This window comes from Talpa europaea, assembly GCF_964194135.1.
Source record: "Talpa europaea genome assembly, chromosome: 7".
In the NCBI taxonomy this organism is placed as follows: Eukaryota; Metazoa; Chordata; class Mammalia; order Eulipotyphla; family Talpidae; genus Talpa; species Talpa europaea.
Genome location: NC_140074.1, coordinates 102,710,001 through 102,734,487, shown reverse-complemented (window position 1 = coordinate 102,734,487; position 24,487 = coordinate 102,710,001). Strand labels below are relative to the sequence as shown.

The 24,487-nt window shown below is 51.2% G+C and overlaps 1 protein-coding gene across 1 annotated transcript in view; it reads right to left on the bottom strand.

The window, feature by feature from the left end:
- Nucleotides 1-3,340: 3,340 nt before the first annotated feature.
- The window catches only part of WNK2 (WNK lysine deficient protein kinase 2), a gene marked incomplete at its 5' end in the record, with an annotated part of 89,640 nt that continues 68,493 nt past the window's right edge, over nucleotides 3,341-24,487 (bottom strand). The window contains 9 exons of the mRNA XM_084237042.1: nucleotides 3,341-3,442; nucleotides 6,026-6,149; nucleotides 10,612-10,871; nucleotides 12,190-12,234; nucleotides 18,014-18,112; nucleotides 18,813-19,022; nucleotides 20,026-20,240; nucleotides 22,527-23,203; nucleotides 23,298-23,380. Of these exons, the coding sequence (XP_084093168.1) occupies nucleotides 3,417-3,442; nucleotides 6,026-6,149; nucleotides 10,612-10,871; nucleotides 12,190-12,234; nucleotides 18,014-18,112; nucleotides 18,813-19,022; nucleotides 20,026-20,240; nucleotides 22,527-23,203; nucleotides 23,298-23,380 (1,739 nt within the window). The 3' untranslated portion in view covers nucleotides 3,341-3,416. The remainder of the gene's footprint in view (nucleotides 3,443-6,025; nucleotides 6,150-10,611; nucleotides 10,872-12,189; nucleotides 12,235-18,013; nucleotides 18,113-18,812; nucleotides 19,023-20,025; nucleotides 20,241-22,526; nucleotides 23,204-23,297; nucleotides 23,381-24,487) is intronic.

The following is a 24,487-nucleotide window of genomic DNA, read 5'->3' as shown; positions in this document are numbered from 1 at the left end:
TTGCTCATTTTGAGTGCCTGGAGCTCCTTTTTGGACACACCAGCCTCCTGGCTCTCCTGGGCCCTCTTCTCCCAGCGGCAGAGCTCTCTCAGGTGGCAGGCAGAGGCTCTCTCCAGCGCTGTGCTCTGGGTGTGGGTGATCTTCTTGTACATGTCCCGAACCTGAAGGGAGGAGTCGAGGCCCTGGCAGGCGCTGAGCAGCTTCTTTAGGATGGTCAGGTGCTGCTCCTCCTCCTCAGCTCTCCTGCTCTCCAGCGCCAGGACTCGTTGTTGGTATGACTCCAGCTCCTCCTGAAACTGCACCTGCAGTCTCTTCATCTGCTCGTCGAGCTGGCTGTTCATTGCTTGCAGATGAGCCTTCTGGTTTTTGAGACCCAGGATTCCCAGAGCCAGCTTCACTGTGGCCAGGTCGACAGGTGGTACTTTGGGAGGAGTGGGCTCCATGTCTGGTTCCTGGAGGGCTTCAGGGAAGGCTGTCTCCTGGCTGGTTTTCTTTGGGCCTTGCCCAGGGCACTTGTCAGAAGAGGGTTGAATTCCCCAAGGTCTTTGCCCTCTGCTCAAAACCTGCCTGATCTTTAATGTCAAGCCCAGCAGAGCAAAATAAAAGAGTAACTGCCAGGCAGCTTCCAGGACTCCTGGCACCTGTGTCATATAGTCAAGTAGCACCAGCAGGGCAGCCCACAGCTGCAGCAGGGCACACATCACTATGACTGGTCTCAGGCTATCAGTGCTTGGTCACCGACTGCCAGTGTCCTGTGGGTCTCACAGACCACACAGAAAAAAGTGGAAGATTCTGTCTTCAAAACAAAGAGCTGTCTGGCAACAGGGCTCATCACTGCTGGGCTGGGGAGGGGCGGCCAGTGGGTACTAGCCAGCCCTCTCCCCCCTTGCTCTGCTCATGCACAGAGAGAACACGGGTGGCTCACTGTGCAGTGGGGAGGGGGCAGGTGGATGGGGCCCGGGGCTCAGGCCACTCTGGGCCACGTGGCTCACAGCTCACCTGTAGTCAGTCAGGCCCTGTCATTCCTTCTCTTCAGGAGGGCGTCATCCCTGTGGTATCTCCTTATCAGCTGAAGCCCACAGTGTGCAGTTGGGGTCACTCCTGTGTGTACTGTCAGAGGGTTGTGCCCAGGCCTCATGTCTTTCTCCCCAGGACTCTCACACAGAACACTTTCACTCCCTAAAACCACCTGTCTCAACCTCACCTCCTTCTCTGAACCCTGAATCTCTTATGTTAGCTGTCTCTGTCTGGCTCCTGTCTCCCAGCAAATAGATAGTCTGTAAAGTTTGGGAACTCAACTTAATCCATATATGACTGATCCTTCCTTTTATCCTGAGCTTCCCTTTACTTCCTGGCCTGCTCCTTCAAACCCCCCAGCCAGTCCCTCCTCTGCTTGGGCCCAGTCTGTGCTGATCCGGAACCTAGGCCTACCTGCTCCTCACCTGGCAGTATCCAAGGCATGGCACTTCCTGAGAGAAGCTTTCTAAAGGGGAAAGACAGCAGCACTTGAGTTCAGAGATATCACCTGCCACCCATGGTCCCTGCCACCCACGGTCCCCACCATCCAGCTCCTGGGCCTGCCAACTGGCTATGGGGGTTTCTAGTGCCCCTCCATTTCAGGCCCCAGTTGGTACAGCTGCCCTGTGCTGGTCCTGGAGACAGGTGGCTCAGAGTCCTCAGGGTGAAGCTCCCCTGCTCACTCAGAGAGCAGAGCACTCCTTGTCCAATTCCTAAGGACACTGGTAAAGTGAGCCACCTATAGATGGTGACAAAAAGAATGCAAAGAAAACACAAAGTTGGGCCTCCCTGGTGATGCAAGGGGTTAAGCACAGCACTGTGAAGCTATCCACAGCCTCTGCAGCACAAGTCTGATCCCCGGCCAGGGAGCTACTCACATGGCGCAGCAGACCTTTCCTGTCTCGCCTGCTGCTCCCCTCAGCAGTGTATTTCAGTAGATCTGCCTGTTCTGCTCCCCAGTCTGTCTCTGGTGAATCCTCTCACCCTCTGCACCTCTGGCCTGTACCCCAGTTCTTGTATGCATAAATAAATCTTTAAAAAAAGAAAACACAAAACTGTTGGCTGCTTACCTGCTCTGCCTTTTCATAGAGGAGACTGGGCTCCAAGGTGACTGCCCGTGCTCAGAGTGTCTGCTCAATGTGGGCAGAGTTCACGAGACATGGGGTGGGCAATCCCTGAGATACCCCAAACCACTCCAGCTCAGCCCTGGTGAAGCCATGATGTTGACTTGCACTTAAGTTGGCAGGAGATAGGAACGTGAGCTGCCCTTCTTTCATCCATGGTTGGACTGGAGTTAAATCTCAGGGTCTGGCATTTGGGCATAAGGAATATAAATGACATTGTGGGGCACCAGCAACAATGGCAGTGTGACATGCAGTATCCATGGACCCCCATGTTGATGCCCCAGGTGCTGCTGCTTCTACCCCAGGGCCTTCATTGGAGGAAGCACTAGGTCACAGTGAGAGATTAATAAAAAAAAAGATGACTTTCCCCCTCTTGATGTGGTGACTCCTGGATTCTACCCAGGCCTTTGGTCCCAGCTCAAGCTCTCATCCTTGCTGGCTAGGCTGGGTGTGATTTTACTCTGCAGAGCCACTGGCAGGTTTTGTTTTTCACAGTGTGCTTTGAATACCATAGAGGGGCAGCCCTGCTAGGGCCAGCAGCACGTCCTGCCACCCCTGCAGCCCCACGGAGCCAAGGCTTCATCAGGCCTTTGTGAATACCTGCCTAAGCCTCCCGGTGACAGAGCAGCTGAGTCCTGAGTGTCAACATAATAAATGGGGCTGTGTGCAAAGGCCAGGAGTTGGGGGCCAGGCGAGAGTGCTGGAGATGGTTGATATGCTCATCCTACTGGGGTCTTATGTCTACGGGACTCTACAGAGACTGGGAGTCTTCTCTGGGTGTGATGAGGACAACACCTGAAAACAGGGTTTAGATCTGTCAGCCATGCACATCCTCACCACTTCTCCGAGACATAGTGGCCTCATCACCCTTCTGACCCCAGGGACTTGAGCTCCCAGGAGCACTGTAGAGTCGTGGAAAACACAAATGTTAGTCACCACACCCAGGAACCTCAGCTGAGAGGCACCTGGATCTGTACCTTCCTGATCCAGACTTTCCTCGGCGCCCACATGCCCACCACCATCCTGGTAGCCTGCCTGCTGGGGGCCACCAGAAAGGAGAGTTTCAAAAACCAAAGTCCTTTTTCCCCCAAAATATTTTTTATTCTTGCATTACATTTGTGTTTCCAATTGTGAATAAAAAATGTTTAGAAAGTGGTTACAAAACAGTGTGAGTGACAGGCGGCTCAGGCTCGCCGAGGCCCTGGCGCTCCCAGCGTCCCCTTCTCCGCCTGAGATGACACGGGCCCGCGTCAGGGTCAGTTGGCCTGCCTGGGCTCAGTCGGGCTCCTCACTCTCAGAATCTAGAAAACAAAACCACCACAGCTCATTATTGGCCCCAAGTGGTCACTGGGGGTGCTGGTGGACCACAGATGAGTGGTCATGCTCCACTTCGAGGGCCAGAGGCCTGGCTGCACACTATGCACAGACCCAGACTGCTCTGGACCTGAACCAAATTGGGCCACCCATGCCTGCAAGGCCCAAAGCACTGAGAGAAAGCTGCCTCAGGGTCCAGCACAGTTGGAGAAGCAGCCACCCAAGAAAACTGCCTCTGCCCAGGACCAGTGCTAAGGTGAGGTGCACAAACACAGGTCTCTCCTTCTGGGATGGGAGTCTCTCTTTCCAAGAGCAGAGGCACACAGCCTGTATCTCAGTGGGGGTCATAGCAAGCTGACCAGGTAGTCACTCATCTGGCAGGGCAGGAGTGCCAGCCCAGAGTACAAGGCCCAGGAGGAGTTGGCAGGACCACGTAGTGAGTCCTACAGGGAGCCTCCCCAAGCCCACAGCCCTGAGCCTCCCAGGGCAACAGAGCTCTCCACACAACCAGTAGGTAACCTGGCCCCAGGACCTCTTCACATAGCATATGAGTCCAACACCTCCCCTCACTCTCTATAGCAGGTCACACAAACCCAGCTCAGGGAGACAATCCACATGGATGTATGTCTAGGGCTGGGAGGGGGAGGGCAATTAACCAGCACCTAAATGCAGTTCAAGTTCAGTGTGGTTGAAACCTGGCTGACTTGGGGGGTACCATGTGCAGGGCACCGGCACTGACCAACGCCCCTCTCATCCCCAGAGCCAAGCTGGCTCAGTGCCCACCACAGCTGAGCACGAAGCCACACCCAGGACAGGCAGTGCCACCCACCCAGTCACCAGTACCTGAGCTCCCTATGAGGTTGGTTGGTTCAGCTTTTACATGGACAGAGAGTAAGAAAGATGTTGTTCCACACTGTTTTCAAGCAAAAATGTTTATTTTTCTCCTCATATACAACCTCGGGGATTCTGTGCTACTGACCGTTGGGTACAAGTCAAGAAATGCACGCCTCCCACCTGTTGTGGCTGAGGGTGGTAGGAGCGAGCACTGCCATTGCCCCCAGGAACAGGGCAATGTGAATGCAACCTGGGGGCTGAGGGGCACAGAACAGAGGATCTCTGACTAGTGCTAGGCCCTGACGAAAGATTCTGCATAATCACCTAGAAAACTGAATTCTAACTGAATTGATGGAATAATGTATTTAAACCAAAATAATTTAGCCAGTCCTAACGAGGTCCCAAAGTACAGCAGAGCTAGTCATTCCATAGCTGGGCAGCCCCAGCAGCTGCCTCCAGCGGGAGCAGAGAATGACCTTCGTCTCTCACCGTGAGCTGTTCTGTGCCCATATGGGATGAGTCTGCTGAAGCCTTCAGGGGAGAATGTGCCCACTCCAACAGGGCAGCCTCAGTGTAGGAAGCATAGTCTGGGGTGCACAGCAGAGCAAGGCCCAAGGGGCCACAGGCCTCAGTACAAATGAAAGAAAAGAGAGGAAGGCCAGTGGAGGGCTGGTGGGACCCCAGAGAGTTTCTCCAAGGTGGTGGCAGTTATACCAAACACATACCCTCACTTCATGTACTCTCACAAAGATTTTGGATCATGAGGGCTTCTGCTCACCTAATACTTTCCAGAAGGTTCCACATAGTCTAACACAGTTGCTTAATTCCTTACTAGAAGAAACACTACCGCTAGCAACTTGGTCCCATAAGCACACATCCGGCAGCTGGCTGGAAGCACTGCAGCCTGCAGTTAAGGGTATGTGTCATCTGTCTCCTATCAGCGACCACTCTGGCCCCTGGTCAGCAGCCCAGTGTGCACCCAGAGTGGCCAAGCTGCAGCTCTGGGGAGCCCTGAAAGCCTACATTTACTGACCTCAAAGTAGAACTCCCACATTTGCAACTTCAATGTTCAAGATCACTAGTTCAATCTTTTAAAGGCATTTACAACAGAAAACTAAAGATCAGGCTTTAGCTTCAGATTTGTAAACCATTCAAATCTCTGCAGCTTAAGGTGATAAGTCAGGTATCAACGCACAAGCCAATTGTAAATGAAACACACCTTTTTTTGATATGATTTTAACATCTCTTTTCCTCCGGAAATGGAAAAGCTGGAATTCAAGGCACTGTACTTCTGCAAGTGATTACAGTGTTCTACCATTGGATCAAGTACAGGAAGTGGGTGCAAAAGTGTTGAGTATAGACCATGGAACCAAAAAGGGAACAAAGGGGGTCTGCAGCACAGAGGAAGCAGGGGTGGCCCCAGGGTAGCAGGAGGGCAGCACTTGGAGGCTGAGCCATACCAGCACCACCAGGCTGCCCGGCGTGGTCCATCTGGCAAGTGGTGAATCAGAGCTACATGATCCGCAGTCTGGGGCCAGGTGAGCTGACTGCAGGAGGCAGCAGGAGCACGGGGAGTACAGGCACGCCCACTGTGCCTAAGCCTGGCCCCTGAGAAGGGCACCAGCTGCCCACCTGGGTTGCCCAGGGCCCCCAGGACACTGCAGCAGGTAGCAGGTTTCCAGACTGGCTCAGAGGCAGTGCACAGGGTGGGGCTGGGGGGCTGGAGAGGGCAGTACCTGGCACGGGCACAGGCATGGGCACAGGCAGGGCCGGGGTGGCTCCAAGAATGACCGAGGTGGGTGGAAGGCCGGGCGCCAGGGCCAGACATGGCATCCCCATTGCAGTTCGAGGTGCATTCACCTATAAGACAAGAAGTGGGGAATATGCATGGTGGGAAGCAGCTGGCTTCCCCACAAGAGAAGGTGGAGTTCCCACAGCTTCTCTATCCTCAGGAAAGAGCGTTCCCAGGACCTCCCAGACACCTTCTAAAAACTGACACCAGACCAGAAAAAAACCACCCTTCTGTGTTTCCCAAAGCTACAGCCCAGTCACTCTGGGCTACACGCCCCACTGGCCAGAGGCAGAGCAGGCTTCAGAGCAGACCCTGTTCAATGTGGCCTCCATGGCATAGTAAGCAACTGGACACCCACCCAAAGGCCCCCTTGCTGGCCAGTAAGTGCTGCCTTAAGAGGTGCAGGGAAGCAAGAGCATGATAGGTGAACATCTAGAGGCCAGGAGTGAAGGCAATATCCTGGTCAGCATAGATGTAGCACAAGGACAGGAGTCATTGGGATGGTGGCAAGGCCAGTGTCGCCAAGATATAGAAACTGATGAATGGCAGCAGGAAATGCAAAAGCAGATAAACAACCTTCAAACCTCTGAACAAAATAACAGCTAGCTTACTGTCAAAAGGTAAAGCATCACAATAAGCTGTCAGTTAGGAACACCAGGTCACTGACCCCATAGAAACTGCTACATCTCCACAGACACAGGGAGCCTCTAAGGAATTCTACACTCTTCCCAAAAAGCAGGCACAGCAGTCAGGAGGCCCCTCCAACATTGGTGCGGAGTTTCTGCAGAGCCCCCAGCCAGATCTGTGCCCATGTGGAATGCCAAATGCACTTCTCCCTAGCTCCTCCCTATTCTATCCCACACCACATGGGAAGTGTCAGCAATACATAAAAGGAACAGAAATGGAAAACCATCCCTATTTGCAGATGACAAGATTGTGTTTGGAGAAAACCAAAAGAACAAACTAATTTCTAGAACAAGCAAGCAAAATTAGCAAGATTGCAAGATACAAGGTACAAAATAAACCATATTTCTATATATTAGCAACATACAATTTGAAAATGAAAATATAAACATATGATTTACACCATATTCTAAAACATCAACTACCTAGGATAAATTTAATAAAAGATATGCAATACCTTTATCCTAAAATCTATAAAATTTTGCTGAGAGAAAACAGACACAGAGAGATATCACGTTCATAGGAACACAAGATACTGTGTTAATGTCATATCTCACTTAGTTGATCAATAGACTCATACAATCCCAGTCAAAGTCCCAGAAGGCTACTAAATAGAAATTGACAGACTATTTCTAAAATACAGATGGAAATATTAAGGACATAAAAAAACAAGTAAATTATTGAAGAAGTTCAACACTGGAGGTCTTACACTACCAGATAGAAAACTCACTATAAAGTTACAAAAACTAAGAGGATGTAGGGTTGTCATAAGGATAAAAAAATGGATTTATGGAACAAAATAGTGAATTCAGAATGGATCTGCACATCTAAGGCCACTTGACAAAGGTTTGTGCAATTCTATGTGAAAGGAAGGTGCTGGAACAACCAGGTATGCAAGCAGGAAAAAATCAACTTGACCCCTTCAGCAACTATGAAGTATCCAGAAAAGACATAGACTATCTACATGGTCTTGGAAGAGATTAAGTTTCCTTAGCACTAGAAAAAATTATCATAGTAACTGATAAACTGGATTCAACAAAATTAAAAATACCATTTCACATTCATCATTAACAAACAAAAGCTATTGATCCATCAGGAACTATAATAATTATAATTATATGCACCAAATAACAAGGTCCCAAATTATATGATACAAATAGAGAGAAAACCATGGAAGAAATAGGCAACTGTGAACTAATAGTTGCAGACTTCAACAGTTCACTCTCAATAATGGATAGAACAACTAGAGAGAGGACCAGTAAGGAAAGAGTGGACTTGAATACCACCATAAGTCAATTAGCACTAACAAATATTTACAGGATACTTCACCCAACAATAGAATATATTCTCTAGAATAGATCATATATTAGGCCACAAAGTTATACAAAGTATCTTTTTTAATACAGTGAATGGAATTAAAAGATCACTAACAAGAAATTAGGAAAGACATACATGTAAAAATTAAACAACATGCTCATAAATAGGCAAACGAAGAAGAGTGTAAAGAAGTAATCACAAAGGAAATTAGAAAATACTTGGGAAAAATGAAAAGGAAAACACAACATGTCATAATTTATAAGATGGAGCAAAAGAAGAGAATTTTTATCTATACATGACTACATGAAAAAAGAAGAAAGGTCTTAAAATCAATAAGCTATCTGTATGCCATATAATAAAGATTACAGCAGAGGTAACCAGAATAGAAAACAAACAGAAAAATCAATGAAATCAGAAGTTGGTTCTTAGCAAGATCAAATAATTGACAGTTCTAACTAGCTATCAAACTGGGTAAGTTAGATGAAATAAACACATTGCTAGAAACACACAAATGCCATAACTGACTCAAGAAGAAACAGAAACCCTGAATAGACCTATCATCAGTAGTGAGACTGAACTGGTAATCAAAGACCTTCCAACAAAGAAAATCCCAGAATCAAATTACTTCATTGGTGAATTCTACCACACATTTAAAGAATCAACAATTTTTTTTTCAAATTCTTCCCATAATAGAAGGGAAAGATTCCTGGTTCTATGTGGCCATCACTAGAAAAAGGTATAAGGATAAAATACCAAGCCTGATACCAAGCCAGAAAAACATATCACAAGAAAAGAATATTACAGATTAATACCTCTGAACACAGACAAAAAAAAAACCTCAATAATACATTAGCAAACCAAACTTAGCAGCATATTATAAGGGGTATACACCATAACCAGGGGGGATTTATCCCAGGAAAGTAAGAGTAGCTAAACATATGAAAATTAATCAATATAGCATACTATTAATAGGATGAAGGACAAAAAAAATATATGATTATCTCATTGCAGAAAGAGCATTTGACAAAATCCAAAATGCTTTTACAACAAAAGTGCTCAACAAACTAGAAACAGAATGGAATTTCTTCTATATGATAAAGGCAATATACAAGAAACATGTAACTAACATCATACCAAATAGTGTAAGACTGAAAGATTTTCCTCTAAGATTAGGAACAAAACAAGGATGTCTGCTTGTGCCACATCTATTCACTATAATATTGGAAGTTCTATTAGAGAAATTAGGCAAGAAAAAGAAACAAAAGGCATGCAAATTGGAAAGGAAGAAGTGAAAATATCTTTGTTCAGAGATGACATGATCTTACAGGTAGATAACCCTAAAGAATACACACACACTCACACACACATACACAAATGCTAGAATTAATTTATGAATACAGCACAGTTGCAGGGTACAAAATCACCATGCCAAAATCAGTTCCATCTCTATACAGCAGCAATGAACAATCTAAAAGGAAATTAAGAAAACAGTTACACTGAAAACTTAAATAATAAAATTGGAATAAAGTTAACTAAGAAGTTGAAACTTACATGCTGAAAATTATAAAACATTGTCAAAAGAAATTAAAGACATAAATGGGAAGACATAGAATGGTAGATTCAATATTGTTACTATGCCAATAATACCCAGTGTGATCTACAGGTTAAATGTAATCACTGTCAACATCTTAAAGGTATTTTTTCAAGAAATAGAAAAATTCATTCTAAAATTCGCATGAAGTCTTAAAGGGTCTCAATAATCAAAACAATCTTGAAAAAGGATAAAATTGGAGACTTATACTTCATGAGTTCAAAACTTAGTACAAAGCTAGAGAAATCAGTGTGATATTAGCAAGGGGACAGATATAGAGACAATATAGAATAGAGAATTCAGAAATAAACCCTTATATATATATGGTCAGTTAATTCTCAACAAGGGCAACAAGATAATTCAATAAAGAAAGGCCTAGATAAAAATTGCCTAGATTAAATGGGGAAAATGCCTACAAATAAGAGCTAAAATTATTAAATTCTCAGAAGGAAACATAATGAAAAAGCCTAATGACATTGAATTATGCAATGATATCTTGGATATGACACCAAAGACATGGAAACCACCAAAAGGAAAAAAAAAGGATAAACTGAACTTTAAGAAAATTAAAAAGTGTGTCAAAATATCAACAGAGTGAAAAGTCAACCCATAGAATGGGAAGAAATACTTGCACATTATATATCTGATAAAGGATTCATATCCAGAACATATAGGAATATAGTTCTCAAACTCAATAACAACAACAACAAAAACCCTCATTTGAAAATGGGTCAAAGACTTGAATTGTTATTACTTCAAAGAAGATACACAAGTGTCCAATAAGCACATGAAAAGATGCTTAATATCACTGATCATCAGGGAAATACCAGGCTGGGGCCGCTCTGCTGAGATGTGGGGTTGCAACCCCGCTCCTACCCCTCCCTTTAACTTGCCAGCTGAGGGTCCCTGAGCAGGCCTGTGTCCCACACCGAACTTACAGCCCGAGCCTCTCCAGGGGCCGGGGGCTGGCCTGCTGGGGCCTCCATGCTGTGCAGCTTCTGCGTCTGTTTCAGCTGGTTGAGTGAGGGTTTCATCTGCGTGGCCCCCGCCGTCCTGCTTGTCCACTCATCCACCAGCTTGTGCAGGTCATCCGTGAAGGTACCTTTCTTGTTGTTGCTATTGTTCACCTGGGCCTGAACATGCAGGGCTGGCTGAGGGCCTGGCTCGGGGCCTGGGACCAGGCTGCTGGTGGAGGACCCTAGAGAGGCACACACAGGCCAGGGTTGGTGACACTGCAGGCCAGCACCACGGCCAGCTCCTCGGTCTCACAATGGTCTCACCTAGACAGACAACACCTTGCTTCAGGAGATGGTCTGCATTTGGGGCCCATGGTGGAGCATTTCCACAGGCCATGGGGGGCTGGATTATACCAGATGGCCATGATCCATCTTACCTGCCCAGCCATGGGATAGACCCTAGTTACAACTATCTCAGCACCCCACTCTGCACCCATACTTCCCAGAACTGCCAGCTGCCCACATGGTAGAGCTTAGAAGTCCTGGCACAGTGAGACACAAACTGGGGCAGGATCTCAGGTCTCCACACTCCCAGCTGTATCATGAGGACTCAGAGTGTTGTCCCTTAGGGCAGAGTGGCCAGCACATAATGACTGCTGTCCTAGCAAGGTAAAGTCCTTTCATTGGTTGACTGTTGGAATGCCTGTGAATTTTAATGCAATTGCACCTTCTCCTCACCAGGGCATATGGGGCAGGTGCTCATAGAAGGGGTAGTACCCACAGCCTTCTGCCTGATAGGGCTGGGCCTACTGTGAGACATAGGTGGGCTGGACAAGGAGAGAGCACTTGGCCACTTCAGTGACTTTATTTTTAAAGATTGTAACAGGACTGTTTCATTTTCTTAAAATATGTCCCCTTCATCCACCAAAGAAACCTAATTTCTAGTTGACAATTTTGAATAACCCAATTTAAAATTTTACTGCATTAAAAAAAAAATAGCCTAATGACCATCTCTTCAAACAAGCCGTTGCAAAATGTAGTCTACTTTAGTGGCTAGCGATGAAAAAGCACAGACACAATTAAACATTAGTGATGAGATTTTACATACATGGAGCTATTTCTACATGAACTTTCAGCCAGAAAACAAAAAAGAAAAAAAAGTTGGGCGCAAGAGGAGAGTGTGGGCAGCCCAGGTACACTGATACCCATTTTATCTGGCATCTCTCCACTGGGGGCCTCATCTCTAGCACTTCAAGGAAATACTCATTCCTATGGTTTTGGAAAAGGAGCCAATTAATAATGGTAACATGTGCTTGTTCCAGAGAGGGAAAATCCCTCTAGATGGGAAGGCACAAACTCTAGGAGCCAGGGAAACAAAGGGGTGCCCAAGGGCAACTATCCCACTAAGCCAGGCGAGGTGGGCCACAGAGGGTGGGCTCGGAGTAGGCCCTCACTTGCCCACCAGCCCCCAGCTCTGGCCGACCCGGAAACCCTGAAGCGCACTAGCACAATAAAGCCCATGCATGGAGAGCAACAAGGCGTAAAAAACCCGATAATTACGACTGCTGTGGTCTTTGCCTAGACAGAGACGCTTCAAGGCAGACCCTGCAAGGGAAGAAGAAACGACACAAGACCACAGGGTTAGGCAGGACAGCACACACGGGGGACAAGCCACCACACTCTAAGCAAAGGTCATCAGTGTGCGAGGAGGACAAGGCCTGCAGTTCAGAGAGAAGGGGCAGCCACCCTGGCTAACAGGGTGCCCGAGTCAGTGTGCAGATTCACAAGAGCTTCGCCAGGGCGGAGGTGCAGGGTCAAGCCTCCAAGCTCCAGGTAGAAGTGTGTGTGTGTGTGTGTCTAGAAGCATTGGAAAAAAAAAAGAAAAAGAAAACAAAAGTAAAAAAAGCAAAGCACACCACCTGGCTTTCAAACCAAGGCTTCTGGAGCCCCACTGGTTGAGGCAGGGAAGCCCGCGGACACTGGCCACCAGGGCTCTCAATGGAGCCAGTACGGTACTGCCCACTGCCAGGCCCATGGAGGTTTTCCAAGTGCAATAAGATACATTGTTTTGCAGGTTTGAGGCCAATCCCAGATCCCTGATCAGGCCAGCAGTGGGCATCCAGTGAGGAGATCCAAGGGGTACTGTCTAAGGAGGGAGTGGCAGGGCCCAACCCTAATTCTCTACAAAGCCTCTGTCTCTTTTTTGATGTTCTGTGTCCACAGAGGCAGAGCTAAACCTGTGTTTGGAACCTTCTGGCCTCCTGTTATCAGACCACCATTAGATGCTCTAGACTTTGTTCTTCCTGAAGGCTGTCAGTGCTAAGACAGGCAGGCAATACACTGACTTTAGCATTTGACATGACCTGACTGGTCAGTGCTCACCTGCAAGGCAGATGAGCTGGCCAGGAGGGGCTGCCACATCCGGTTTACTCTGCAGCCTTCCAGGAAGCTGGGCAGGCAGAGGAGGGTAGGGCAAGGACAGCTCAGATGTCCCCAAGGTCACTCAGCAAGGTCACACCAGCAGGGAGGGTTGTCTGCACTCCCGCCCACAGTCCCTTGCCAATAACACAGCACCCTGCACAACCATGGCCAGCACTCTCACTGTGAGGGATTCCACCATTCTAAGGGTCTCAGAGAGCCCGGCCATGCTGACCTGCCCTGTCTGAAATGCCTCTGCCCAGGGGTTGGGGGCAAACGTCAGTCCAGACTTCTAAGGAGTCGTGTGCCCTAGCCTCATAAACCGAGTTCATATTGAATTGTGAGTTTTATGAGTATTTTAGCTCCTCCTGTGCATTCCTGAGGCTGACTGGGGAAAGGCGAGATGTTCTGTCAGTTCTCTAACGTGCAAACAACAAGGCCAGGCAGGGTGGTCTGGACAGATGGTCTCTCCATGGGAGCTCAGATGGCCTTGGCTGTCTGTGTTCCAAGGTGGAACCCTCCAGGAGCACAGGGCTCTCTGCAACACAGGAAGGAGGGTTCCCTGAGCTTTGGGTCTGTGCCGATTTCCCCATGGGGTTCATGTGGTTGCAGTGTCCTCTGTAGGACAGTAGTCCCCTGTGGACAACCCAAGGATGAGGGACTAAATGTCCTGCCAGGGCCCTGCAGCCTAACAGCAGCAAGTTCTTTAAAAAGTCATTCTGTGCAGCCTGGCAGCTGTTGCTGTGGCTGGACTCTGCGTGTGGGGTTGACTCCTGTCAGACATCCAGGAAAGAGGACACGCTAGCCACAGGAGCCTCCTGCTCAGAGCCACCAGGGGGAGCTCAAGGGAACCCAAGGCCTAGGGCCCTGGAAGACACCACGCCCTTGCCACACACAGCCTGAGGTGACAGAAGCACAGATGGCTCCCAGCCCTGAAGGCTTACCTTTAAACAAAAACCAGGGATGGCGTCCCTCCTCACAGAGGTCATATCACTCAGCAAAACGCAGAACCAGTCAGAGTCACCACACAGTCGGTGGCCAGCACATTCCAGAGCTCAGTCCACCCTTAGGCTGTCCCTTTAGCCTCCTCCGAAAGCTCTGGGTCCTAACTTGGGGCCTGCCTCAACACTTACAACGCAGATGGTAGCCGATAAACAAGCCTCCCAAGCTCAGTTCATGCACTCTGTGCTGGAATATACCCCCAGCTTCCTGCCCACACAGCCACCAGGACACGAGGCAGCCATGCAAGGGCACAGGGGGAATCAATCATGTGGGGCCTACAGGAGACCCCACAGAGAACCAACACCCACAGGACACCCCACGGAGCCCACAGGATGCCACCCAGACCCACAGGTGGCATGACAGCTTACCCAGCCCCACCCCTAGTTTCCCATGCAGAGTGGAGGTCCCCCCAGAATACTTCCTTAGCCAAGGCCCCAGGAATATTGGAGACCCCAGAACGACTAGAAAAGCTTTCACATGGCAGGAGTTGGGTGGGGGAGCTATGCAGCCTCAGGACAACTGTGTCCTGTGTACAACACTTCTCCAGAAGCTCTCAGGAGCACCCAGCTGCCCATCCCCACTTCCAGGCCAGGGTCTCAGGAAATGCCCAGGCTGCAGAATGCTGAAGCTCTCAGTTCAGGCCTGAGAAGAAACAGGACACAGAGGGACCAAATGCCATCCAGGTGTCTACATATTAAGGTACCTACTTCTTAAACTGGGAAAAGTGCCTGAATTTGCCCATGTAGCATAAACTAGGAAGCAGGGTGTGTCTCTACCATAGGGTAACTTCACTCCAAGTTCCATCACCGGGGTGGCACAAAGCCTGAGGCACAGGGACCCACAACAGCCTGCTATGGGGGCAGCCCTCACCATGTCAGTCTAGTGCCCTGTGTACGTGTAGTATGTCTGATGGAGGGCATCACTGGATGTCCCTCCTGTCCTGTCAAAGGGCCCTCTCCCACACCCACCTCAGTGGGCCCCAGAGAGGAACTGAAACACTCCAGACTGACGTCAGGACCTGAATAGCTACCCTGCAGCATTCAAAAGTACCAGAGCCAAATCCATCGCAGCATAGACACCAGGCCAACAGCACAGGGAATAACGTCATGCTGACCCCATTGACACAGACCTGGAATGTTGTTAGCTCCTGCCTTGGCCCAGATGAATAGCTGGAAGAGGGGTCAATAGGCCTACATCAGCTTCTGATCAACAAGACACCAGGACACAGGGCTTCTATAGCTGACCTGCACCTCCATGACTCTTATTCCTGTTCAGATATTCCGAGCTCCCCTGAACCCATATGACCACAGAAAAGTCCTGTAGTATGGATGGCTACCACAGGCTCTGTGCCTGGATTCTCACCCCTGTTAAAGGGTACAACCCTCCCTGGGGGTCTGCCCACCCACTCCTTTAATAGCTTACCCTCTAGGGCTGCCCCTCCCCAAGAATGTCCCCTTCCCATGCTTTCCATCCAGGAGCTGGTGGCATCCATCCACATAGGCTCACCTCCTGATTCCCCACCAGCACCTCACCTGCAACTCCCAGTCACCTGTTGCTCTACCACAGATAGCCCAGACATCTCCAACCAGCTTCCCCTCCCTGCCTGGATCCTCTCATTTCCTCTTAGTTTCCCTTTCTTTCTGTGCTTCAAAATGTGACATGGGTTTTAGTTTCCCAGAGCCTTGTCTCCTGTTCAGTTCAAGGCAGCAAACTGAAAACCTTCTCTGGGTTTGGTCTCTACCTCAGGCTGGGCCAGCTGGTCCTCAATGCCCAAGCTCAGCTCCCTTTGCACCTGCAGTTGAGCCAACTGGGGCCCCACTGAGTGACCTGGATCCCCCTGGGCAAGCACACTTCAGGGTCCTCCGCACACCTGTGTGCTCAGCCACCCCTACCTAGTACCTTCTCTCCTACTGCCTCTCAACCCTCAGGAGGGCATAACCAGCTTTGAACTTTCCTCCAGTCATTCATCCCTCAGCCCTCTCAGACCTTAAAGCAACTTGGTCACCTAGGAACCAGATGACAGTGGCTCCAGGAGGGGCCGGGACAGAGGCTCAGGTGTCCTGCCCTGTTGGAGCTGCAGTGGAGCTCAGTCACAGGGGCTGCCAGGAGCATGACCAAGCAGTGTCATGTGGGGGTCACACTGTAAGCCTGAAAAGATAAAGGACTCAGCCAGGACATGTTGAGAGGTGCTGGGCTATTGCATGGGCAATACCACGGGATTCACAGCATCAGAGGAAACAAGGCCACCAGGCAGGGCCACCACTTAGAATCCTCCTACCCAGCCATATCACCCTGCCTGCCACCAGCCATACCTCACGCATTCCTTTCTCCTAGCCACAGGGACAGAGAAAACCCAAATCCTCTGTCCCTGCTGTGCCTCAAAATTTTTTAATCTTAGAACAATAATTAATAGTGAAACAAATAAAAACTCTTAAAATAAAAGGCAAAACCACATGGGTAGAAAAGTAGTGTGGCAATGGCCTCAGATCACTCACACATTGGTACCCCAGGTGCCCCGAGTAAACTCCATGTACTACAAGTTGTGTCCCTCACTGGGCCAGTGGGTCTCCTGGCAACAATGCAGGCACCCCTCTGACCTCAAGACACCTGGAGACCCAGGTGCCCTCAGATTAGCAGCTTCCTTGGCACACATGGGCAACCCAGGCAATGGTACGAGGCAGGCAGGACGTGTAAGTCTCCCCTCCCTACTACCCAACTCAGGAACTAACCAGTAGCCCTGATGACACTCAAGGTCAAACAGGCATCCTGCTACTGGACGAGAGGCCACCAGGCAGCCCCCCCGCATTTCTATGTGGTCCTTGTGCCTCCCGTCTGTCCCTCCCAGGGAGGGCGACATGGGACCATTGAAGGGAATGGACACCGAGCTCTGAAAGACACTACTGTGGACGTGGCCTCTGGTTCCCAACAAGAACAATGTATCTTTATTGTACGAGCAAAAAGCCACGTGCCCCAAACCAGCGTGTCCAATACAATTGGTAAAAAGCTTAATTTTTCTGTTGAAAAAAAAAAAAAAACCCTGAAACCTCTACAGTTTTGGATTCACTTGCCAATTGTTCTGAGGGCTAAAAAGGATTTTGGATGGCCCTGAGCAGGTGTGCCTTTCCTGGACACGAGTCCGTGGGTGCGAGGAGGGAGTGCCAGGGTGTCTGAGGACGGCTGGAACTGCGCTTTGGTTCAGCAGAGCTTTAAGGGACTGCATGATCGACTTCATCTCGGGGAGGCCATGAGATGAGGGGGAAATACACCAAGGAAAGTGCTCCAGCTAGAGAGAAGGTCGGGCAGGCAGAGGGCATGTTGGGGGCTAGAGAGATTCCCAAGGTGAGCAGACCTAGCTTCCTGGGGGGCCTAGGGGCGGGTGTCCTAGCTGGAGCAGTTCTCTCAGCATTTCCACATGCAGGGAGTGGGGCGTGGGCGTGACAGTACTGTCGTGATACGACCCTTGTATGGAAGTGACACCCTCCAGTGACCTTCTACCACTGTATCGGCTCGCTACATGCATGTCTTCAGAGTCCAGACATGTGCGAAACACACCATGCGTCTAGAGAAGGCCGGGGTTGTCTTTTGTTGTCGCTGGAACTTGGGACAGTGGACTTGTGTATTTGCCACAATAGCAACAGAAATAAAACTACGTCCAACATTAAAAAAAAAAAAATTAAACGCGTGACGAAAGGAATGCGGAGCGCCTGGGTGGTGTGGGGGCGGCATGCCCAAGGCCAAGAGGGCAGCAGCCACACATGCTGGTGCCCGGGCACGGCCGAGAGCATGCACTGGCTCTTTCTGGGCCAGAGGATGGGCGTGGACGGGGTTCCACTTTTGATATTAAACAGGGGTTTCAAAGGGAGTGGGGTAGCATCCTACACAATGTATGAAGGTAATGAAGACAGGGGGGCGGGAAGAAACCAAGGGCCAGGAGATGATAAAATACAAAAGAACAAATACAGACAGATGGACACAGACACGGGTCCACTGAGGAATCGAGCGCGAGGTTTGCTACTAGACTTATGGGCCACTCTCTCAGACGTTGGGTGGTAAAGCGTCCAGCCTGCAAATGAATATAGAGGGAAGAGAAAGAGACAGGCATCAAGTACAGGTCTCTGGGGTTCCTCCTACACACCACCAGCCACATCAGCCTCGTCACTTAACAGCCACGGCTCCATCTAGCCCAGCCCAGAGGACCAAAGCCACCGACCACAGGATGGAAAGGAGGCAACGTAGGAGTGGAATAGAGGCGGACCCCAGGAGAGTATGGGGGGCAGGGTGGGGAGGCCTTCAGCAGTCACCACAGCTTTTCTGCACAGAGATGGGGTAGAGCACCTCACCGCGCAGCCACCGCGTCCACAGCAGCGGTGATGAGCATTTCCTCCTCAAGGCCAGACTCCCAGCTCGAGAGCTGAGCCCTCGTCCCGGCCGGCCCTCCTGAAGGAAGGACCTGTGTGGCTCGGGGGCAGGATGGGGCAGCCAGTGCCTGGGAACCGGCGCAGAGCTCACACACATGCCACAACTGGCTGACCTCCCGGTATCCTGGCTCCTTCCCCAGGCCGGCTCTAGCAAAGCATCGCCTCCCTCTGAGCCGCTTACACAAGACTGGGCGATTGGGGTACTCCACTCTCTGCACTCAGGGCTAGGTCTATGACTTGTTCTTTAAAAAGCTGCTTGGCAGCCTTTGGCCGCAGCTGCGTCCCCTCTACATCACATGGGCCCGACACGCTAGACCATGCCAGGAGACGGCAAGCTGGAATCACCTTGGCCGTGCGCTCCGCCTCCATCACTGGCTAAGCCGGAGCAGATGTCCGAAGACAGGGAAGCCCGGACGGAGCAAGGCTGCCGGGTCTGAACTGCCTTCCCACATGGGTCTGAAGCCGGGACGGCCGCCGGGACGGCTGCCGCGGGCCCCACACTGGCTTTGGCAAGGTCCTTAGCAGGAGGGCCTCGGCTGCAGTCTGACAAGTGACCTGGGTGGGGAGAAGGGGGACAGGCAGGATGAGGCGCGCAGGCAGACCAGCAGCGCAGCGCGGGGTCCTCACTGCTCTTTGCTGGGTGACCTTGAGGAAACTGAGGCCCTGCCGGTCAAGGCGCTCCCTGTGGTCTCTGCAGGGGATGTGGAGAGATTAAAGAAAGCAACTACAGACTCCACCCATTGCCAAGGCCGTGCAGGCGAGTGCAAACTCAGTGAAAGGGACACAGCACATCTGGAGATGCACACCTGAGCTCAGGGTGGGCCAGTGGGCTTCTGCACTGTAATGAGTCTGCTGTTAATTCTAGAAATCAGCATGGAATTCTTGGAATTCTTATAATTCAAGGAGGAGTGCCCTGCAGGTTATCCGCAATGCCAAGGAGGGCTGACAGCCAGTTTTCTGCCTGGAAGCTTGGGGATTTCAGCTCACTGGTCTCCACCCCAGGGTTCAGGGGCTCAGAGTCAGGTATACCCTCAATGTTACTTGCCCATGGTGGGCACAGTGGGGCAGCTATGAGAGGCCCAACAAGGCCAGCCCCATGAAAGGAGGTGGGATGGGTGCTGCCTGAGCCAGGCCAATGGGTTAGCCAGGCATTTTGGTTAATAGGGCAGGAGTTCTTACCACCCTCCCTCTCCCCCAAAGGCACCTCTTGTCCCCAGTTAGCAGGTGACATGTGCCTGAGAAAAGGGGCCAGAGGAAGAAACCCTGTCCCTTCAGGGAAGAAAAGATTGGGGGGGGGAGGGGTCTTCCTCCATAGCACACTGCAGCCTGGGACAGTTGAGGCCCTCATCTTCCAATGAGGCATCTCCTTAAAGCTGAAGGCTGGCCTCCCCTCTCTACACAGAGGGCACAGATCCTGGCCCCTGAGACCTGCCAGGGACTTCCCTGCTTCAGTGTAAGGGACTGGAGAAGTGTTCTCCCAGGTCTGGTGTACTCTGGCACCGAGCTGTCCCCACTCCATCCCAGCCCACCCCTAGGCCAGCCAGCAGGGCACCCCGACCTGTACTGGAAGCCACAGCCTTGAGCTGCTGCACTAGTGGGTTCAGCAGCTTCCCCGCCTTCAGTTTGTTCCTGCTGGTCCTCCTGCAACGGCCAGCAGGGGGTGCAGTGTGGAATAGGCCGAGGTTGGGGGGCAGCGGCTTGCCCAGGCGTCGGTACAGGGCCTCAATCTCTTGCTTCTGCTGGCTCTGCAGTTCTGAGATCTCCTTCAGGTGCCTGCAGAGAGAGCAGTGGTGGGTCTTGGCTTCCAAGCACCCTGAGGCTGGGGGTAAGGAGGAGGGTGCCCACTGAGCAGCCTGGGCACATGAATTGTGCTGCACAAGGACCCAGGCATTTAAATGTCACTTTGTTTTCATCTAAGCCCAGTGGAGTCTCGGGTGGCAGCATGCCCATGATATGCACTGCATGAAGGAGAGTAACATTTTCAGATAACCAGACTCTTAAAAGCTGTTGTTTTCAGTTTTGGGAGTGTGGGTGTGGATGACTTCATTTACATTGATGTACTCAATACAGACCCCACACACAGATCCAGACGAAGAGAAACACCATGGGGGCTCAGCCCTGGGGGGACTATTACCCAGGGGCTCATTTATGGGCAAGTCAGGGGTATTTCCTACTCTCGAGAGAAGGGTGGAGAGCATCTTGGTTGGAGAAAGCCTTACTCTTGTGATACTATGGGTGTCTGGAGATCTGCAGGGTAACTCCTAGCTCAGGCTGAGCCCCACAAGCACCATTGCCCCCAGGCACTGAGCAGAAGTTGACAGGGCCCATGGATGGGAAGCTGTGGTCAAGTTGTGGGGAGAGGGCAAGCAGACCCTTGCTGGTGGGTCAGGACCGTTTCTTGGATACTCCAGAGGGCTGGGGGCTCCCTGACAGCTCTCTCTGGGCCTTGCTGACTGAGCCCCAGGCCACCTCCCTCATACCCTTCCTGTAACTGGCATGAAGCCTGATGCCAGCCCCTCAATGTCTCTGGTGGGCTGCTGCCCCTTGGCCTCAGTCCAGGCCCATCTCCTCTCCAAGTGTGCCTATGGAAACAGGTGTTTTTCAAGGTTGGAAATGAGAAAGCAAGTTCCAATTTTACCTCTTGTAACCTCAGTACTTGCCAGGTTTGTTGTAGAAAAATGACTCTTTTTCAGGTATTTAAAAAAAGAAACCCATGTGGCCTTAGCCACAAATACTGAATAAAGAGCAAACTGCTGCTGCATTGGAAAAGCTTTTCATATGGCGTGATGTTCCCAGGTGAAACTGACTGAGGGGGGCTGCTAGGTCACAGGGAGCATGTGATTCAGGAGTACTTAGGGGATATCCCCACTCTGAGTCTTCTTCCCAAAGCCCACCCCTTCCATCCACCTTGCCCAGAGGATCCTGGCAGCTCTAAGAACTGGAAATGCTGGTGGGGTCCAGCACCTGCATCCACAGGGTGCCTGGGTAGAGGGGTTACCCGAGCCAGGTTTGCTGGCTGCTTCCTATCAGACAGCACCAAATCCCCTTAGGTCCAAGATTCTCCCTACCCTCTTTCTCAATGGTTACCCCTTTCCACAGGCTCTACTGCACTACTACTAGGCAGGAGAACCTAACTTACTATCTTCATCTCCCCCTTCTCGGGCTCTCTAAATCCTCTCCTTTGAGGTGCTTCTCATATTGTCTTTTCCTTCCCTGGCTCCCTTCATCTCAGGCCCTGCCCCTTCATTTCCAGGTCCCACCCCCACTTCCACCCCCCACCCCGCCCCCAGGCTATAGGCCTTCCTCAGATTCCACAGTGGCACCTCCCAGATTTTCTTACATCCAGACCTTCCTCCCTATCCACTGGCCCCCCTCACGATGGTGGTGGGTAACCAGACCCCTTGTTCCCACTGGCCATTGAATCCCAGGGTGACCACCTGTGAGAGGTTACAATGAAGAACTATGGAGTCCTCACTCTAAGGCCACAGCCCACCCTGCCACTCAGTTATATGGCACTAGGAGATGGGGGTGAGACTCCAAAAGTCCTCAGAGCTGGTTCTGACAGTGGCCGGGGTAGGGTAGAGAGGTGGGCACAGACCCCAGAGAGCAGGGTGGGTAGGAGATGGGTAGCAGTCATGGGGCCTGAGCCTGCATTTTTCAGCCCACACCAAGTACACTCAGTCATTATCACTCCTCCACAGACAGCAGCCTCTCCACACCGCAGTAACTATACCTGGGCCCTCCTCTCCCGCCAGAGCTCCAGGGTGCAACAGCACCCTGGGGTCCCCCAACCACACTCACTGAGGGTAAAAATGAGTCTGAGAAAGACCTGGGTCTGAATGACCCAGGAGCTGTCCAGGGTTGGGTAATCAGGGTGTGTGGGGCAAAGGCATGGCCCAAGCTATCTTACTAGACCCAGGGACCGAGCTGACCTACTAGAAGGACACTGCGTGACCTGGACTTCAATCCCAACACATTTCCCTGATGCCTCAGGCCACAACATGTCTCCCTGCTGCTACTGGCTGGACACCTTGGGGCCCATTGTCCCCTGGGACCTACTTCTCTCGCAGACTCTGCAGTTCCTTCCTGATGTCAGCATCCTCAATCTCTGAGTCGTTGTCACTGCTGATGTAGGATGACTGGGAGTGGAAGGAAGTGACGCTGATAGTAGGGACCTTCACACCCGTCCTGCTGGGTGTCCCCAGGCCCGGCGAATCAGCTGGCGAGGACCTGTGCAGAAAGGCGGTGGCCTTCTTCACCAAGTCACTGGCCATGCCCCCACCACTGGGCAGGGAGGTGTTCTTCTGTGGGGGGAGCCTCCGGCGTGGGCATTCATCCCCAGAGTCGCTGGACGCGGGCTCGCCCATGCCAACCTCAATGGAGGAGGCCGTCTGGGCCCGCCGCACAGCCAACTTCACATCAGGGCTGCGGGGAGCCTGGTCCAAGTAGACATCCGGTGGGGCTGAGTACCGAAGGCTTTGGGGGGAGGCCAGGGTCCACTCGTCCTGGGTGCTGACCACAGAGAACCGGCCCATGGTTTTGGCTGGCGAGCTGCTATCCTGCTTCCGAGGGGAGCCCGAGGCCAGAGCACTATGCATCTGGGGGTGGCTGGCCTGGCCGTCCTCAGTCAACATCCCGGGGCAGATCTGCATGGGGTTAGCCAAGGTTTCCCTGGGGAGCCCACTGCTCTGGCCTGTGCGTTCCAATTGTGCAGGAGTGACAGAAGCGGCAGCATCCTTTGGAATAAGCAAAATGAGAAGATTCCACCTGAACAGCAGTGAAGACCACCCCACCAACTGGCCAAGCATCTCATCAGAGAAATGCCCTCACCTGGGAGGCGCTGGGTGCTGGGGGTGAATCTGAAGCCACACATCCTCCATCAGAGCCCAGCGAGTTAGTGGAAGATGATTCTGCTGTTGGAACATCAAAACCATTATTAAGGCTGGAGATGGGAATAAAGGACTGGCCAGGCCAAGTGAGTAGACCAGGTGGGAGAGCAGCAGCCCAAGGGTAATAGGGCAACCTGCGGAGCCGGCTGAGCTCACTCCTGGCACTAAGATACTGCAAACACACTGGTGTCCTACCCATCAATCATAGGAACATTCCGCACCCAGGAAGGAGTCGATCCCACCTCATGTATGACCCCTAGGGCAGCACCTGCGCCACCCTTCAGAGTAGTCAGGCACTCTACACCTGTCTCACCAGTCACCTCATCACCTGATGGAACCATCTGTATCACCTAGCACTTCGTCACTTGATGGAGTCATCTGTCTCACCTATCATCTCATCACCTGATGGCGTCACTTATATCACTCTCACCTGTTATTTCATCACCTGGTGGGATCACCTATCTCATCTGATATAGCTATATCACCTGATGGCATCCTTGTCTCACCTGTCATCTCATCACCTGATGAAGTCACCTGTCTCACTTGTCATCTCATCACCTGATGGCATCGCCTATCTCACCTGACATCTCTTACCTGGAAGAGATCAACAGGGTGATTCTTTTTTTTTTTTTTTTAAAGATTTTTTTATTTATTTATACAAGCACTGGGTACAGTCAGAAGCACTGGAGGGTGAGAGAATTCACCAGAGCCAGAGCGGGGAGCAGAGCAGGCAGAAGGACCGAGGTACACTGCTGAGGGGAGCAGCGGGCGGCAGGAGAGGTCTGCGCGCCATGTGGGACACTCCTCCGGTGGCCGGCGAGCGGCCGGGGATCGAACTGGCGCTGCAGAGGCTGCGGGCAGCTTTGCAACCCAGCGCTCAACCGCTGCGCCACCGGGGAGGCCCAACAGGGTGATTCTATCCCTGCTGCCAGCATCTAGGGAAGGTCAGGTCATCTGAGTTGTCTCAGATGGGGACCCAGCATGTACTTGGACCAGCCTCCTGAGACTGCTGTGAGAGCGAATGAGAAGCAGCATGTCCAGGGAGCCTATGGGGTAGGGGGCCTCACTTAAGCTGAGACCAACCACAGTAAAAGAAAGCTGTGGGCAGGAGGGGCCACGTGAATAACTCAA